The sequence below is a fragment of the Camelus ferus genome, chromosome X, assembly GCF_009834535.1.
Source record: "Camelus ferus isolate YT-003-E chromosome X, BCGSAC_Cfer_1.0, whole genome shotgun sequence".
Lineage (NCBI taxonomy): Eukaryota > Metazoa > Chordata > Mammalia > Artiodactyla > Camelidae > Camelus > Camelus ferus.
The window spans coordinates 90,097,490-90,115,494 of record NC_045732.1 but is presented as its reverse complement, the minus strand read 5'-3'; the positions used below and the strand labels follow the sequence as shown (position 1 = coordinate 90,115,494).

The following is an 18,005-nucleotide window of genomic DNA, read 5'->3' as shown; positions in this document are numbered from 1 at the left end:
CTGGGACAGACAGCCCCCTGTGAGCACATAGGGCAAGAAGAGGAGGCGGAGGACGGGCCGGAGTTCTCGGGAAGGGTGAGGCTGCTCTCAGGAGGAAGCGGTCTGAGAGGCTGAAGGCACCTGTCTCTGTGAGGCTGAAGCTTAGGAGAGCGTTCTGGGCTGGGGCTGTGGGGCGTGGCATCTACAGGGCAGTAGCAAACCTGGGAGCAGAGGAGACGGCCAAGAAATTGTTGATAACAGATAGCGTCAGCCACTTGGTTACCAGAGGTGGGGGTCCTCTGGAAGACAGTGATTCCCAGAGAAGAAGGCGGCGGCCGGTTTCACTCAGAGGACGTGCGCCTGTAAAGACTCAACGATGTGTCCAGCCTGGACGTGGATTCCCTTCTCACGAACCCTCCTAGACGGGGAAGGCCTCTCATCAGCCCCGCTCCCATCGTCTCACCCAGGCAAGCTGGGCCCTCAGCTGCCGCGAGGGAGGGAGAGTCATGGCCTGTGTCCTGTCTTCTCTCTGGACTGGGCCAAGGTGTCCCCTCAGCTGGACAGGGCCCTGCTTACCTGTGACAGCATCCTGCCCAGCGTCTTCACGCTGCCACAGCCGCTGCCCGCCTGCCCCAAGTCTCCCATGCTGAGGGCAACACCGTAGAAGGATCTTTGCTCCAGACACAGGATAGCACTGTGGCCACCTCCCTGAGTTCCTGATCAACAAACGTCACTCCTGCTCATCCCAAAGTGCTCTCGTCGGAGAAAGTGCACAACCAAGCAAGTTTGTCTAGCATGACTTCAGCCTGGGTTAGAAATTCCCACTCTGAGCATCTTCCAAGTCGCTCAGCCAAGAAATGGACTGTGCCGTCCAGAGGCCTGACGGCAGGGGCCGTGGCCAGGAGCTGCCTCACCTCTCCTCACTTCCCTTTCTTGTTGCTGCAGGAATGTTTTCCTGTTTGGACATGTGTTTGCTTCCAGGAAGGATGATGCAGCTGCTTACATGAAAAACCCCTCAATCGGAGGTGACAAGACCGAGGGACCAATACTTCCCCTCACTTTGTCCCTTGCCGTGTCCCCTTGCCTAAGGTGGAACCACTTAAAGATAAGCAACCGATTCTCATTTAAGGCCGGCCCTCTGGCTTTGCTGAGCTGTGAGGAATCAAGAAAAAACCCAGGCTCTTTTCAATCCCCTGCAACATTTCCAGAGCAAGCCTTTCAGTAAATTGGCTTCCATGACATCCATCCACTGAAGGCGCTCCCAGCCTTTCTGCGAGCGTGCTTCGTGCTGATAGTTTGTGGCACCACGAGTTTCAGCAGCAAGTTCATGAAAACATCATAAAGGTTGGGAACATTCCCTCCAAATGATTCCTCCTCCCCCTCCCCCTCCCCCCAGCCCGGCCTGGGGCTTCAGACGCTCAATAACAACAATAATGTTAAGAGGTCTTTATTACTCACAAAATAAATAACAAGATAATCACAGGTTCACTTTGGAAACAACGGGGACTGCAGGTAGATACAATAGATTTCCTTTAAATACAGTCATTTCTGGAGGAGGAGGGGGCAGGCTCTGAGCGGCCCTCTCTGCCCCGCCCCGTCCCATCGACAGCGGTGGAGACAAACCAGGTTGAAATAAGACACTTGATTAGCAACAGCCTGACTCTGTGTGTGAGTGAGTGAGTGAGTGTGTGTGTGTGTGTGTGTGTGTGTGTGTGTGTGTGTATGAGAGAGGAAGAGAGAATGAGAGAAAGAGAATGAACGTCCGGGTGGCTGGTGGGGGACAGGTTTTTGTTTCTCCACCGTATTACACTTTCTAAAGTCTGCCCCCTCCTTCGGGGTCACAGGGACCCAGAACCAACCAGAACTGAATGTGACCTGAGGCTCCCTCTTTCCCTTTGGCATCTTGACCGAGGAATTAAATACATTCTCCACTGAAAGACCCTGCATGCAAAGAAACACAACTAAACTTGGCTAATTTTCTGCTGTTTACTCAGAATTCAACCTGTGTGCAATGGCCTCGTCATTTCATAGGACTCTCCGGGTGTCTGCATCAGTGGGGCTGCCGCTTCGGACTATAAGCTCTTAAGGAACAGGGCCTGTTTGGGTCTCACCTGTCCCATAAGTCACTCATTGCAGCCCTACATGCCTCGGGATGTATAATAAATAGTTTTCCATGAGGAGGGTCCTGGGATTATAAATAGGCAGTTCAACAGGGGGTGGTCCTAACTGCTTTGCTGTATGGTGAAGGCTGCCAGCATCAGCCCAGCCACAGCCTGCCAGCTTACACCGGTCAGAGTTTGAGTAAGCCGAAAGACGTGAAGCCCGTCCCGTGGCTCACTTGGCTCGGATCAGTCACGTTGACAAACACCGAAGCACCGGCTTGCAATTCGAAGACTCCTCCCAAGTGAATGGATTGCTGCCCGCAAGGTTTGGAGGAACTGTGGGTGTTTGCAGCTCTGAGTAAGATTCTCTCCGATCCACCTGTGGACCTCAGGCAGAGGCTGGCTATGAAAGGCACTTGATTCAAAGCTTCTCGATTGGAACAGAAGGTGACTTGGGCGTAGATGTAATAGAGTCCTTGTCTTTTAACGGCCAGTTGTTTCCCGTTTTCCAGGGTGACCAAGTTGCTGCTTAGGGTGTAGTATCCTTTGGGGGCCCACTGTAGAACTGTAACAGAGAAGGGGGAAGACCCGTGGTGAGGTGCAGCACGCACATTTGACATTCTAACAGAAAGTACAGCTTAATATTGGAATAGTGGCTTCATTTATGAATGGAAGTTTGGGGCGTCAGGGATTCTTTAAGGACCCCTCCAACCCTCAGAGTCTACGTAGGGGCTCTGGCCGACCTGTCAGCATAGGCTGCACAGGCAGGAGGAGCTGGGTTCCAGTCCTGCAGGCTTTATTCAAACCGGGGCAAGTCACTGAATCTCCCTGAGCTTCAGTTCCTCACCTGTAACACGGGGCTAATAGTACAGCCTATTTCAGAGACTTGTGAAGATTAACTAAAGTAACAATGCACAGTGAGTTTCCTTCTCCCTTTAGCGCTTGGAAAGCCAGTTTGTCCTTGAACTTGAGAAAGCGTGCATGACTTCATAACCCCACCTCGTAAATTACGTGTGCCAAACTATTCAAAGTCCTTGCTAATATTAACAGCCGTATTGTGCTTTTCTTGAATTTTACAAAGTCAAAGCCGATCTTCCTAGCTCAGCCTCAGCACAGAGAAAGGGCAAGACCCCACTTCTTCCTACCTGATCATGCTCTTGCAAACCCGACCCGCCTCCCACAGTAGGGACTAAAATTAGGCAAGGAAGTATGAAAATAAACCTGTCATTTCACTGTGTGTTTTGATCTTCCATTGTAGTGGGCGCCACCAACTTGAAAGTGCCTGTGTTCTTGTGGCTAAGACGGAGTACCCACCAGCAATGTGCCATTTTGAGATGTTGAGTGGGTTCAAAGTAGTGTGTGCACCCGATTTCAAATCTCAGCTCCCACAGAGAGCTAGACTGCTGGGGGTGGGGGTTGGGGAGAAGTGAAAGTATTGATGCATTTGCTTCCTTGAGCTTTTTTTTGGTAACTCCTATTTGGTGGTCTTAGGTCTATCAGGGTACAAGACCCAACCTCTCGAAACTCATCCTTTAGTAATTAGGAAAGCCATCCTGAGTCGCCCGACAGGTCCAGACCACTCTAGAAATGATGCTTCATTATGAGGTTTTCACTTTTGGACCACCTGACTGAGAAAACAAGGGCAGGTCCCCTCTCTCTGAGTCCGCAAAGTTTCCTTTTGGACCTAATTTTCTTCCTTGCTGTGGATTGTAGGTCAAGTTCGTAGCAGCATGACTAGGTAGGACTTACAGGTTTGGGACTGGGGTTGGGGGAAAAGTGGGACTACCTTCCCACCTGGTCCCCTGCAGACCTACTGTGATACTCTAGAACCGCTAGCCATCATGGGCCTTTCGGCCGAATGTGAGCACCGTGAAATCTATCCAAGGCAAGCTATTCTTCTAGGAGATGTCTCTGTTGCTGTCATCCAATCCGGATGAGACGGTGTCATGTAGGTGGCCACCCTAGACATGCTGAGATAGTTGTGATATTCTCCCATAAGTGTGTTTTCTGGGAAAGGGGTACTTGGCAGAATTATTAAATACTGTGGGAGTAACTGGTATTAAAAAAGGGCTTTATGTAACTCTTCTGACAGCTAAACTAAACTACAGGAAAGTAGGCTAAGCAATGATACGTTACACTTGTATAGCGCTTGACAGCATAACTTTCTTCCTCATTAGCTGATCTGATGCTCAGAGTCACCCTATGAAGTCAGTGAGACAGGAAACTGCTACGGAGGTAAAGGGACTTGCCCAAGGTCACCCAGCAAGAAGTAGTCATGGTTCTTAAACCTCAGCTTCAGAAACTTCCTTTCCAGGGCTCTGTCTCCTGTATTACCATCCAGGAGACCCAAGTATGTGTTGCACCCACTGAGAAGCCCAAGCCACCTCAGAGATGAGGCCATAACTCCTTTCCTCTCTCTCTGTCTCTCCCTGTGTCTCTCTCTGAGTCTTTGTCTCTCTGTCACACACATGCGTACACACACACACACACGTGTGTGTGTGCACACACAAACACTACTTAGAATTCTTCATGCTGAAGTTGTCAAAGACTGCTCGGATGCCCTCGGACTGCGTCTATGAAGATGGGGAATTTTATGCTAATGTGCATGTTTCCATCCATTTATCAGATGCGACACATTCTCCAGTACCAGCTACCGTGAGGTACAGATTTGGGAAAAAAAAAAGATCTAAAGGCTCGAATGATGGCAGGACGTATATGGAAATAAAACCATTCAGAGTTGAAAAGATTACAGTATGTCGTCTAATGTTACTTCATTGGAAAATCTAACGTCCCGGCACCTAGTGATCTTTGCAGAATGAGTTTACCTTTCATTTCCCTGAGGTTGGCCCCAGTGAGGCCGGTGTGCGTCATACAGGGATTGACAGATGGCAGGAAATACCCCCTGAGGCCCATTTACCCACAGTGAAGAGGGGTTAGGATGAGGGACGCTCCCAGTCCGGAGGTCACAACCTGCCGTCTCTTCTATGTTATCAGAATAACGGCCCCTCCCCCCAGGAATTCATCATTTAGAATCAGCCATTGAGCAAGAACATAATGAAAGCATCGGGATTGCTTCCCACCTCCTTTGTCCCTCCAAGTCCCATCTGTGCATTAGAGCCCACCTTGAAGACAAAGGCGAGCACATAAGAGGTGTCCGGGTAGCTTAGTAACTTGGGCCCCAGAGGAAGAGAGGAGCCTGATCATTAGGCGCATTGCTCTAGCCTCCTAGCCCTCCCCCTCAGGTGGCTGATGCTCTGATGCTTTGGACTTACCAGATGCTGTTTTACTGCTGGCCTCACTGATGACGTGGGCCGCGATTTGAGGCTCCTGATCACCTGTAATGAAACCAAAGGCCAACCGTCAGGCCAAAGAAACACAAAACGGGTCATGGAATGATTCGGTCTAGTTCTACAACTGTGTACTAGAGACAGTGCTTAGATAGGTTATGTGAAAGGAAAGAGAAGATGGCCCAAAATCCCCCTCACAGAGGGAAAAGTTGGCTTCTAAAATCTGAACAATTGAATTGGCTCTTTCCACTGAGCCCATTCTTCTAATAGTTGTTCAGTACTTGATTCCACTGTATATAGATTGACACAGGCTGATCTTCATTCAACATATTTTGAATCTGGCTTTTAAGAACAATTCCCATCTATTGGTCGTCTTAGTGGGCCCCAAGGTCATGTCTGTACACTTAGCTACTAAGATGCTGATGGTGTCTGATTTGGTCAAGCACTGGCCACACTGCTGTATCCCTCTCTAATGCTCATGTAAAAGGCTTGCTCCTGAATTAGATGTGCAGACAATATGTGAAAGTTTCTTTTTTTTTTTCCAGTCATGAGCCTGGTGCTGGACCCTCTGTAGTTGCCTTAGAAATATCGAGTCAAGTTGTATGACCTAAATGACCAGTTTTCTTAAGTTTATCACTTCCCCAAAGTCGGCTAGGTAGCACCCACATGAACCGTTACCTCAAATTTCGTTGCAATTAACAGACACCATGGCACCACTCAACATATTTTATCGTCATTCTGAAAGCAAAAGCTTCATGGAAATCAGGTGACCCTTTGCATCCAGACCAATAGTTACAGCAAGTTCTGAGTACTCTTTGCTTCAGAAAACAGTATCAGTAGCTCTGTATGGTTGTATGCATGTATTTCTTTGTATTAAATTTACATAAGCCGTATGGTCTTTTTCACTGACTTTGTGATATAGTAGTCTCTCTAATAGCATCATCTATGAACACTTCTTCTCAGAGGAACAGGAAAAGTTAGTATGTCCAGAAAGGGAGGTGACTAGGACAAGAAAGGGTCATAGAGGAACAGTGGAAGACATGGAGGAGGTTTACCCTGGAGAAGAAAAGGCTTGGGGGCCATGATTGCTGTTTTCAACATCTGGACAGCTGCTGTGTAGAAGAGGAATAATACTTTGTTCTGTATGGCCCCAAAGAGCAGGACTGGGTTCAGTGAGTGGAGATTACAGGAACAAATTTTAACTCCAGAGGAAAAAAGACTTCTCTCGAGTAGTATGGTAATCTTATTGTAATTATTAGAGCCATTCAAAGCTGGACCAGGCTGAATTATGAGATAGAAAGTGTCTGGGCATGTTTGATCAGAGGCGAGGTGGTCAGTGCTGTTGTGAAGAAGATTCGTTCTCTGGGGATGGTGCAAGGATGGAGAACCGTCAAGGTCCCTTCTGACCGTGAGCTGTTTGAGATCCTCTGATATGAAGAACAGGGCAAAGAACAGAGTGGTCACACTGAATCACTCCTTCATCCCCGAGGCTCCACTGGTTCCCCGTGAAACATGGTTCTCACTAAGTGATGAATGACACTGCCTCCAAATGATGCCTGTCTTTGTCATCTTCTCTTCTGTAGGTGGTACTAGGCTGTATGGTTGCTTTGATTAAAGTGTTGAAAATCATGAGATTTCTTCCTACTTGGTATCGTCAGCATTAAAGGAGCACAGTCTTCTCCCTAAATATGTCCATACAATTCCTTTCCAAATCACAGGCACCAGAGAAGGTGTTGATTTGGCAGTTGTGTTCCTGCTTTATTTCCAGGGCTAGCAGTTCCCTGATTTGATACTGGGTTGTCCAATATAACTGGCCTAAAGCTTCCCTTTAGTTGTTAAGTATTCATAGAAATGGTAAAGAGCCACCTACCTTTGTGCATTTCAAAGTTATTTTCTTTCTTCTTCACTTCTTTGCTTTGCATTATATCCTAAAATAAGAATCATTGCAAAAGGTCATTTTGATGGGAACTCTGGTGGGGAACCTTAGAAAGAGGTGCCATTCATTTGGTAGCTGTCACTACTCTGTTGCCTGTTTCTGGTGAGGATTACCCTGTAGACTCAGATCCTGTCATTAATTCCATCTTACTGATCGGGAGCCCCTGGCTCTGACAGATGAGCCGACAGCCGAGAAAGCCCAGGGGTAAACTTGGAAGGAGAATTGGAGCTTTATTGTCTGCCAGTGCTCTCCCCAGACCAAGACTGCGATCCTGCCCCTTCCTATGACCCCAGCCTCCCTGGCTTTGACAGGTATTGACCAATAATGCTGAACGGGGAGCTGATTCTACCCGGGGAACTGGTATATAGAATATTATTAAACAGAAAGCAAGGTGTGTCTCTATTAGAATAAAATTGGTCTGAAATCTAGTGGGAAATGGGAACAGTAGGTTTGAATTTAGGAAGAAATCCCAAACTATGACAAGACCCTCAGACATTTTTTATTGTGTTGTCTCTTTCAGCAGTCTGAAGAGATTCTCTTGTTGCTGGTTGCCTTGTGTGGCCTGTCTTGTCTTGTCTTGTCTTGTCTTGTCTTTTCTTGTCTTGTCTTTTCTTTTCTTTTCTTTTCTTTTCTTTTCTTTTCTTTTCTTTTCTTTTCTTTTCTTTTCTTTTTATTTTTAGCAGGAGAAGGAAGGATTTATTATTACCTGCAGCAAGTAAGGAGAACAGTAGGATCTCTCCCAAAGCAGTGTCTCTGGCCCATATTTATTTAGAATAATCAGCATATAGGAAACACAGGTCACCTGCCAGTGCCGCCGAGGTCCCAAGGCAAATGCTGCACTTCTTAAGGGGTTTCTTCTCGCTTAGCAACTGAAGGAAGGCTAGAGGTACTTAAAGGAGCTAACAGGTTGGAAGGTAATAAAGGCTTCTGCCGCCATTTGAAGGATTGAAAGATACTGAATAAAAGACCTGGCTGGCATGAGGTCCCCCATGGCGCCTGAGGCTGAAGCCAAGGGTAGACACTGTGCGCTCACACTCATGGGCCGGGCTTAACCCTCACCATCACGCGGTACCCTGAACACGCAGGAGGGAGGCAACAGTATTTTCACATCTGATAGTCAGAGTCTTGTGTGCCTTCGTATTCCTGCAATACACCTGCTATGGGGCCTTTCTTTTCCGTGCCCCCCCAAAGAAGTCAGTGTTGTGACTCTTGAGGGTCCTGTTGTAGGCTGAGCACAGGGGCCACACAGGAGGGTGTAAGTCACGGGGCCTGAGGGGAGCCTGTGCCTCAGGACGCTCTCAGGGGCCACAGCGCCTCAACTTTCCACTTGAGCTGAAGCGTGGCAGTCAGCACGGCCGCGCGGCGACAGGAAAATGTTTGTGAGATAACAAGCAAACAAATGAGTATTTCATGTCTTTTCAAAAGATGGAGTGTGATGATTGAAGCTAAGATACTTTTAGGCCGGTGGTTGCATTGGTGTCAGGGCTGGGCCAAGACGAAAACGTGAAGTCAGCAGACTTTGCCTTTTATGCGCACAGCCTTGCCTTTCCGTGAACTTCCCCCAACCACTCTCCCCGCAGCCCTTTTTTTTTTTCCCTCTTGCTTCACTCCCCACCTTGATGGAAAGACTTTTTCAAGTTGACTTTCAGAAAATCTGGAATGAGTTATGTCTCTCTTAGTGGGAGCTCCATGTGGCAGGTCTGGACAGGTTGACCGTTAACAGGAAAAGGAGATGCTGTGACGCTGTTAAAGACATCTCGGGCACTGGTGGGAAGACCACCATGAAAATGATCATTCTAGCAGGGAGTGGGGCGGAGGAGTCGGTTCTAAGGTGAAATCATACCATTTAAAATGCTGCTTCCGTTTACCCTATCATAAGGCTAAAAGCTTGGTGCTGCCTTTCTCAGGAAATAATTAGTTCCTTGTCACTCAAGGTGTTCAGAGATCGAGTGACCACTGGGTAGGGACTGTGGGGAGAAGACTCAAGCTCTGGGTTGATACTTGGATCTTATGATTTCCAAGACCCCTTCAAGTCCTATGATTTGGAGCCCCCAGCTTCAAACCTTAGGTTACTCACAGTCACAGTCAGACTGTGTGACCCAGAGAGCCTGCAAATGTTAGCTCGGAGTATAAAAATCGAATTTGGGGTTATTTTGTAGTTGACCTGTTGGGTTTAAAAAAAGTCCAAAATTTTGTTTTAGAATGAGAAATTTGGGGGAATGGTTATGAGAATGGGGCTCAGTCATGGGAGGAGAATCGGCTGGCCGGAGTACTTTGTGTCTAACGGTCGTGCACATAATAGGTGCAGACGACATTGACTTTGATTCCACCTCACTGCAGTAGACCCAAGGGGCTTCCTCTGCTGCACGAAAGGCATCTGGCTTACATGCCTGAGAGGGTCTGCCCGTCACAGTGTGAAACTTTGGAGCTGTCAATTTTTTCATGGGCAGAGAGACCAAACCACCTTTTTTCCTTACTCTTAATCCTGGGTAGCTGATTTGGGAAGATTTATCTATCCATCCTGAAATCAAGCCATTAGGAATTGGCCATACAACTGTAAAACTCTCAGTAAGAAAGAGAAAGGGAGGGGAAAAAAAACCAACAGCCACTCTCACTGCCATCCGGGGGCGGGGGCGGTGGTGGGGGCTGCTGAAGGCTGATCACCTAATTACCGAATGTCAGAGCTGGTCATGCCCTTACAGATCATCTCAGCCCTCTCATTTTATAGATGAGAAAAGTGAGGCCCAGAGAGGTGAAGTCATTTGCCCAAGGTTACACAGCCAAGCCCATTGAACATGCTATTTGGATTAGGAACCATTGTCTAAAAGTGGCTTTATTCATATTTAAATTTGCAGTACCTCCCAATACCCTGTAATGCTGACCAGAACCCTCCAAGAGCCAGAGAAACTCAGATCACTTCCAACAAAGAGGAGTCTTCATCTAAAACCTGAATTAGCGTAAAGAAGCTAAGCGCCAGCCCCAGATTTGAGCTACATTTTGATTCCTGCAGGTGACTCAAGGGTAAGCTCTCGGAGTCCTCACTACTGGATTAAATGACACACACAGGAGCACAGGAACAAGCTCAGAAATAAGACCTCAGGCCCCTCACTCCCGGGTTAAATGACACGCTGTGTGTGAGAACTAACTCCTGTTGGTTTCTCCAGATACCCACCCACCTGGCCCAGAGCTGCCCTCAGCCTGAAGGGCGGTCTCCTATTCTCGACCCTAAAGTTCCCTGAGCGTGGAAGGTATCTGACTCAGTGTTTTGGGAGGGAAGCAGGCAGAAATTCTTGATGTTCTACCCCAGGAGGAAGAGCTCCGAGACCCCTTGTCTCCAGCGATGGAATTAACACTGTAGGCACAGCCTCAGGAAATGTTCTGAAAACTCTTGCTCTAGGTACCCATCTTCAAACTCTCTCTGCCTCAGGTCTTGATTGGCCTTCAAGCAGACTGGGCTTCATGAGCAGGTGGTATTATACGGGGTCTGGGTCGAGCAGTCCTAAAAAGGTCCATCACGCATTCCCCACCCCTCTCCTCACAGGAAAAGGAAACGATCTCCCTTACATGACACTTGGAATCTCACCACAAGAGACGTGTTCCTTCATATGTTAGAGTATGTCAGTGTTATGAAGTTCCCACTGCCCCCAGTAAAGGCAACACCTTACCCTGCCTTAAGCCTTAAGCCTTAAGCCTTATTTAACCGCTGCCAGCACCCCAGAGGCCAGTGGTTATTGCTTCCCTGGGAAATGGGGACCAGACCATGGGTCCACAATGGGAAGGCATCAAGGTTTGGATGGAAAGATGAGAAAATGCAAAAACCAAACTTGGCAGACTTCATCATTTTCCCAGAGGCATCTGCATGGATGAGCTCCCGAGTACGGGTAAATGTGCCCATGAGAGTGGACATTTTCCCCAGAGAGAGGCTTTTTTGTTCTTCTTAAAGACATTCCTATGAATGAGCACACTTCCAACTTTCCCTTCCCTTTTCACCATAGGATTTTACTTTTTGGGAGGATACACATACCCACGTATATATGTGTGTACATATGTATGTGTATGTGTATCTATTATATATATATATATATATATATATATATATATATATATATATATATATATATATAAAACAAATGTTTAAACTCTTACATTGTCAGGTTTCAGTTTCCCGATCTAGCAGGTTTCCCCACCAAAACTTTTCAATGACTCTTTCCCCAATAACTGAGCTCCTTACCTTGACCAGGTCTTCAAACTGGCTTCTAATTTCCTCACAATTCAGTAAAGATAAGGACCCCTCTCCTTTGTTGCATCTCTGTATCGTTTTCATGAACACAAAATCTTCATGAAGATTCCTTTCATCTTCTATCTATTTGTGAAATAACAGGGACATGAGAAATTGTAATTCTGAAGGAGAGTGCCGCCAATGACATCTGCCTCTCCATTCACTGCCGTGGCATCAACAACACGAAGAGGACTTTGCAGATATACATGGGGAGTAACCAGTTATTATACCAGATTATTGATATTGGGTATTAGTTGTTAAAAAAAAAAACGACAAAAGTCAGCAATGAAAATGTCGTATATCTGAAATGCTAGGCAGAAATCACAGCTATCCTAATGAAATTTCATCACCTTTTCCCTTGTATTTTAGCAGCCACTTTCTATAATGGTTATATTTCCCATAGCTTCAGTCATGAGTGGCCATTATTAACGCAGTCTATAACATAGTTTTCTGGCTGAGCTGATTTGCCCACTTCATTTTAGTGTTTGTGATGCAGGGCTTTAGAAAAAGAAGTTAATATGCAATATGTGTCAATTACTCGAGTTCTAATTACATCACTCTTTTTAACTTCAGTATTTGTAGAAAACATTTGCATTTTTAAAGAGATCACTTGTTTCATCGTCAACTACATCTGTGCCATTTTCTTGTATTGAGATTACATTTTTAGATTCAAAACAAGATCCAGTTAGCTGGCGGCTTTCACTGTCATTAAGAGAACACCTAAATGCCAGGGTGAATTTGAGTCTACCCGGGCCAGTACTTCCCTTGTAGAGACGAGGTTTAATGTCCAGGCATTTGATTAGCAGAGTCCACCAGGCCAAACACAAACAAACAACCAGACTCAAAGTCCCACTCTTTTCTCAGCAATGAAACCTCAAATTTGAGTAACCTAGTAAATTGCCTCAATTGGCCCTGCTCCACCTGATCCTGATAAAAAACCTCATGGTCTTAATCCAACGTTGGCATCCCAATAGAGGCCACCCAAATGTCCCTGAGAAAATGCAGTCTCCAAATGCTGTACATCCACAATTCCCACATCCAGACTTTTAGGAACAGCCAAATAATTGATGAAATTTCTCCTTTTCACCTATGATCGATATTTTATCAACACAGCAAATAACCCATCAGTGGAGGTGGGTAAACGCATCAAAACAAGATAAATCCTCATGATTATCTTTTCCTAAGAATGCCAAACAATCCTACTAATTTATTTCATTCTTGTTCTTTAAGTCCAACTATTTAAGAATGTAAAACATCTCAGAGGGAAACTGAGCACTCTGCAACTACAATCAGCATGTGAAGAATTAGAGAATGCCACTTTTACTAAACGGCCGCAAATTTGGGGACTTATCCATGTCTATGCTAACCTGAAACACTATGAATTTTCAGATCAAATTGACATTCTGCTTCTCCAGTGGAAAATTTAAAAGAAAAAAAAATTGTCTCCACCAGAAATAAAAAGTTTACTTTTTAAGCAAAATCTTAGCGAATAATCACAGCTAACGCTACATAGTGCTTAGTTTGTGCTCGGCTCTGTTTTAAGCTCGTCACAAGGTTAAATTCATTATGGGTCAATCTGTTATAGATTCACTGTGAGCTGGGTACCATTATCATCTCCATTTCTCAGGTGTGGAAACTGAGGCAGAGAAATGTAAACTAACTTGCCCAGGATCACAGAGCTAGTAGGGGACAGAGTCAAGATTTGAATTCAGGCAGTTTGACTCCGGAGTCAAAACTCTTGACCAGGAGACAAGAATAGACTACCTCATTAACTAAACTACAAACATTTTGCCACAAGACCACTTATCTATTTGGGTTCTTACCATTGTCTGTCATTTGGGTAGAACTAAAACCAACGAACCCACCCATCACTAAGAACCCCAAATGTACTTCATAAAGGCACACGATCCATCTTACCTTGTCCAATCTTCTGTGAAGATACACAGCAAACAGTGCTGACCCAATCATCTGGGTGATAAGAAAAACTGTAAGTAAATACATAAAAATTTTCATACTGACGGGTGGTCCAGTGGTCACAGAGCGAGGAGAAGGTTGGCTGTACGTTTCGATCATGCTGTGTTAGAGTTGAAGTGATGTCTTCTGACCGAGAAGGTGCCAGAGGCAGCATGAGAAGACTGTCAAAGTGGCCACCTTACTCAGGATTAGTTAAGAGCGCACAATCGTCGCAGCCCACACTTCCTGGAAAATGTGCTTCGCGGTCTTCTCTCCCAGCAAAAAAAGTTACGTAAAGGTTTTTTTTTTTTTTTTAAAGCATACCCATATCATTCACTTCCAGGCTTTCCCTTTCGTTAGTAAAGAAGAAACATGTTTCTTCTTCCATACATTCATTCTTGCCTTGAAATGTCATAGACTTCCTAACAGACAATGGCAGTATTTTCCTATCTCTGTCAAACTTTTGGGGTTCACCCGTTTCAAGGAAAGTGACAAATGAATCCACCAGCAACAGACTATGTCAATTTCAATCTTACTAATGTAAAGCGGGAACCCAGTATATGGGGAAAGAAAGAAACATCAACACAAGTTTGGATTGATTTTATGACTGGTTTACCACTAGCTAACTGCTTCTTAAGACTTCTTTCATCTTCAAATCCAACAAAATCCCAGCAGCTTTCCAAGTCAAGGGTACATGGTGGAAAGCAAAAAGGAGGGCTGACAATGATTAAAGAAAATTTAGCTGGAGAGATAATTCAAGAGAAATCTACTTCTCCAAGGCCAAAAGAAGTAGGGTTTTGGGGGAATTCTGGCCAAAACTCTGGGATTAAAGCAAGTAGAAATGTTACCTTGATTTAGCCAGGTTGCCTGTCTACATTGATCCAATCCATCAGATAATTGGTGGTGCCGATTTATCGGTTCAGAATAGGAAAAACAGGCTGCAGTTAAGACACTTGCATTCTAGCCCTTGCTTTACCAATAAATTGCTATCAACCTCGAGCAAATCACTTTACCTCTCCAGATCTCAGCTTCCTCCTGTCCAAAGGGGTAGTTGCGCCTACCTCACCTATCCTAGAGGTTGTTGTGAAATCAGGTAAAGATGTGCATGAAAGATCTTTGAAACATGTTTAAGCAATAGAAAAACACTCTCCTCTTGAGTTTATTTGTTTAGCCTATGATATGAGTTTTCCAAATAACTGCCAACTCCTTACATACTAGTAAAGAACAAACGAACAATAACAGCATCAAAAACACCCAATGTTTTGACAACAAATTGAATCACAGAAGGGTATAGAATTACGCATTTCCAAATGGCTTTTGATTGTCTTATCAGATTGCCTTCAAAACAAAAGCAGCTATGGAAATCCCTACCCCACATCCCAAGCTGGTCTAGAAACCATGATAAGATTGCTTTGGTGATTCCTATAAAATTGTTTTGAGAGACAAATAGGAAATGTAACCAGCACCTCTGATAGGCATGCTATCTGCATAGTTACCATCTGCTCTCTTCCCCGCCCACGCCCCAGCATCCTGTCCTGGGCCCAGATCTCACTACATCTGCCAAGTAGGTGGCTTCAATGCATGTGATAAACTTTGATCAGTCAAGTCAGAGGCTTCGGTTCTTAGACAAGTAACCTTAGTTCCACTAAAGGAAAATTATCACGAGAGCTAAAATGGGCTCGAGGACTTCTCCAGAGCCAGTTTCACATAGTTACAGCAGGCCAGACCTGCAAGGACCCTGTGACGTCGATCAGTTCAGCCAAGCCCCCAGGGAGAGGTCGCTGATGGGGCCACAGAGATGCAGACAATGGCACATGGGTTCACGTGACCAACTTCAAGAAAGAGTGGTTGTCCAATCTCCTTGCCTCCACTTCCTGATTGCCAGCCTCCTGCTGTCTGGCTTCTGCCCACATTCTCCTGAAACTGCTTCCATCATTATTAGCAAAAGAGTTTTGGCTGAATATTTTTTAGAGTTAACTTTTAGTGACATTTCTATTAGCTGTTGACCTATTACTTTGTTGTCATCCTTCTGGAAATTCTCCCCTCTTGCCTCTCAGAATACTTCTTCATGTGATTTCCTTTGTGCATTGAGCCCCTTAAACCTTTGGTATCCCCCATCCTCATTCTCCTCTCTTCCTCACTCTTCCTCTCCTCTCCCCTCCCCTCCTCTTTTTCTACATGTTTGCCTTGGGTGATTCCTGTCCATTTTCATGGTTTTCCTGATCACCTTCATTGTGATAAACCCCAAATGCTTAACTGCAGCCCTGAACTTTCGATTTGTAAGTACAGCCAACTCTGACCGTCTCCACTGGGATAGCCCAAAGCCACCTTGCATTTGGCTCCAAACTTCACTCATCTCCCGTCTCTACTTCCAACCCAGACTTGTTCTCCCTCAAGTCTTGCCCTATCTCAGTGGATGGTAGCACTACACCCACATAATTATCCAAGTCAGAGACTCAGGAGTCACCCATGATTTTTTTCCTCCCTCTTGCCAGGATTACTTCCCAATCCCAGTGGCTTCCTCATCCCAAAGCTTCTTCATTGCCCCTACTCCTTTCCATCTCTCTTTCCTTACCTGTCGCCAACATCCTGGTCCAGGTCCGCATCCCCTCTCTCCTAGATTACTGAATTTGCACTCACTTCCCTTCCTGTCCCACCCCATCCATCCTCCATACCACCAGCAGAAGGTTAATTAGAAATCGTACAACTGACCGTATTATCTAGTCTGATCCCCTCCCCACCAAGGCTCTGTATCAGACCTAGGGGAGCAGATTGACAGTTTCCTGGCATCTTCAACATGAACGAGATTAGCTCCAGAATAGCCTGCTGGAACTTGAATCCCTGAAGCCTCTTCTTTATTCCATTCTTCTTCTGCCTGGTCCTCTAGTTTGACGCAGCATTGGCTACCTTCCCAGCTTTCAAATTTTAGCTCCATTTTCTGATTTTTATTCTGTATCAGTTGTCCTTTGTGTCAGGACCTCCCATACCAGTCTCTCCCCCAACAAGGAGTGACCTACCCACTCTTGGGCCCCCTTTAAAAATCTTCTGCTGCCTGTTGCATCCAGAAGTGATTTTGGAACTAGGTTACCAAGAAATCCATGGACCTGTGGAGTATATGAGAGTGCTAGCAGCTAAAGTCAAACAGTGACCATCTTTTTCTTAGTTAACAGAAAGAATTAAGTGAATGGAATGAATTGTTTCATTTTTCAGTTTTTCTTGCAAAACATTGTCTCAAATCTCTGTCACCCTTTTCTACTACTCCTTTTCTTCTAGCGAGTGATTGATCTGCAGCAAATAAGCATCAAGGAAAAAACTCAGAAAACAATGGATCAAACTTCAACACTTTGTTTTTGGTGTGACTAGGCTTGTGGTTGTGATTTTATAATGATAACCTAGAACACAGTCATAGTTTCTGCTAGGAAAATGATTTCCAGTACACAAGAAAGAGTTAAATATATCAGCATTTTGTTTGTTCTACAAAGGGCCTCTCAAGGACTCTTTCCCTGAACATGTCTGGAAACCCTAGCCTAGAGGATGGTGTTTCCATTGTTGCACAGGCTCTGACCCCTGCCCACCTTTCTGTCTCATCTCACAACTCACTCATGCTCAACCTTGAGCATCACCCATATCAAGCTAAGTTTATTTCCTTAAATGTGCTGTTTGTTCAAGCTGTTCCCTGTGAACGTAATGACTCTGTCCTTTTTTATCCACTAATGGTGAAGAGACACCCTCTCTCTGAAACAGGCCCTCCCAGCTGACAAGGTGCCCTCCTCTGTGCTTAATCTAGCATAGAATATGCCCTTCCATCATAATTGACTTGTCTGATTTTCCTACCATTAGCTTCTAGAGGAAAGAGACAATCTTTTTTTAAATCTCAGAATCCTCGTTTCCTGACACATTGTAAGAAATTAGTAAATCTTTGCCAAATTACTAAATTTGCTTTTAAGGGGATAGAAGGGGAAGTTGTAAAATATTCTAACCTGGCAGAATAGCACTGGCTAGCCTCTCTGGTGATCCAAATCACAATATAGTTGCTTTATGTTTTTTTCTATTGCTTTAATTCTCTCTCTTTCCTCTGGGGTCAGTTCCATTTGTTTACGTTGGCCCTTCTCCTTCATGTTGATAGTTTTCCTTGAATGTCTGATAATCTTTAGTTGATTGGTTGCATTTATGAATGAAAAACTATATTAGCTCTTAGAAGTGGATGGCGTCGCTTTCCTCTACAATTGTGTTGACTTGTCTCCCCGCCAGACCTCTCTCCAGGACAAGAGGGCTGACTGTGGGTTCTGTTTAAGTGGATAGGGCTTGTCAACAAGCAGGCCTGCCTTTAGGCTCTGTGGGTGGAGAGGCAGGAAGGCCGGGACCTCCACAGCTGATGAAGTAACGAGGGCTTCTCTCTGGAGGTGGAGCCCTTTAGCAGCTTGACTGAGGCTGGTTTTCCTTCTGTTTTCTTTTTCCTGTCTGTTGTG

The 18,005-nt window shown here is 45.4% G+C and overlaps 1 protein-coding gene across 1 annotated transcript; it reads right to left on the bottom strand.

The window, feature by feature from the left end:
- Window positions 1-1,422: 1,422 nt before the first annotated feature.
- Window positions 1,423-13,774, bottom strand: CD40LG (CD40 ligand). Its single transcript, XM_006195540.3, has 5 exons — window positions 13,501-13,774; window positions 11,536-11,667; window positions 7,239-7,296; window positions 5,354-5,416; window positions 1,423-2,646 (listed from the first exon to the last, which is right to left on the bottom strand). The coding sequence occupies exons 1-5, from the start codon at window positions 13,654-13,656 to the stop codon at window positions 2,270-2,272; spliced, it is 786 nt and encodes a 261-aa protein (XP_006195602.2). The 5' UTR covers window positions 13,657-13,774; the 3' UTR covers window positions 1,423-2,269.
- Window positions 13,775-18,005: the final 4,231 nt, after the last annotated feature.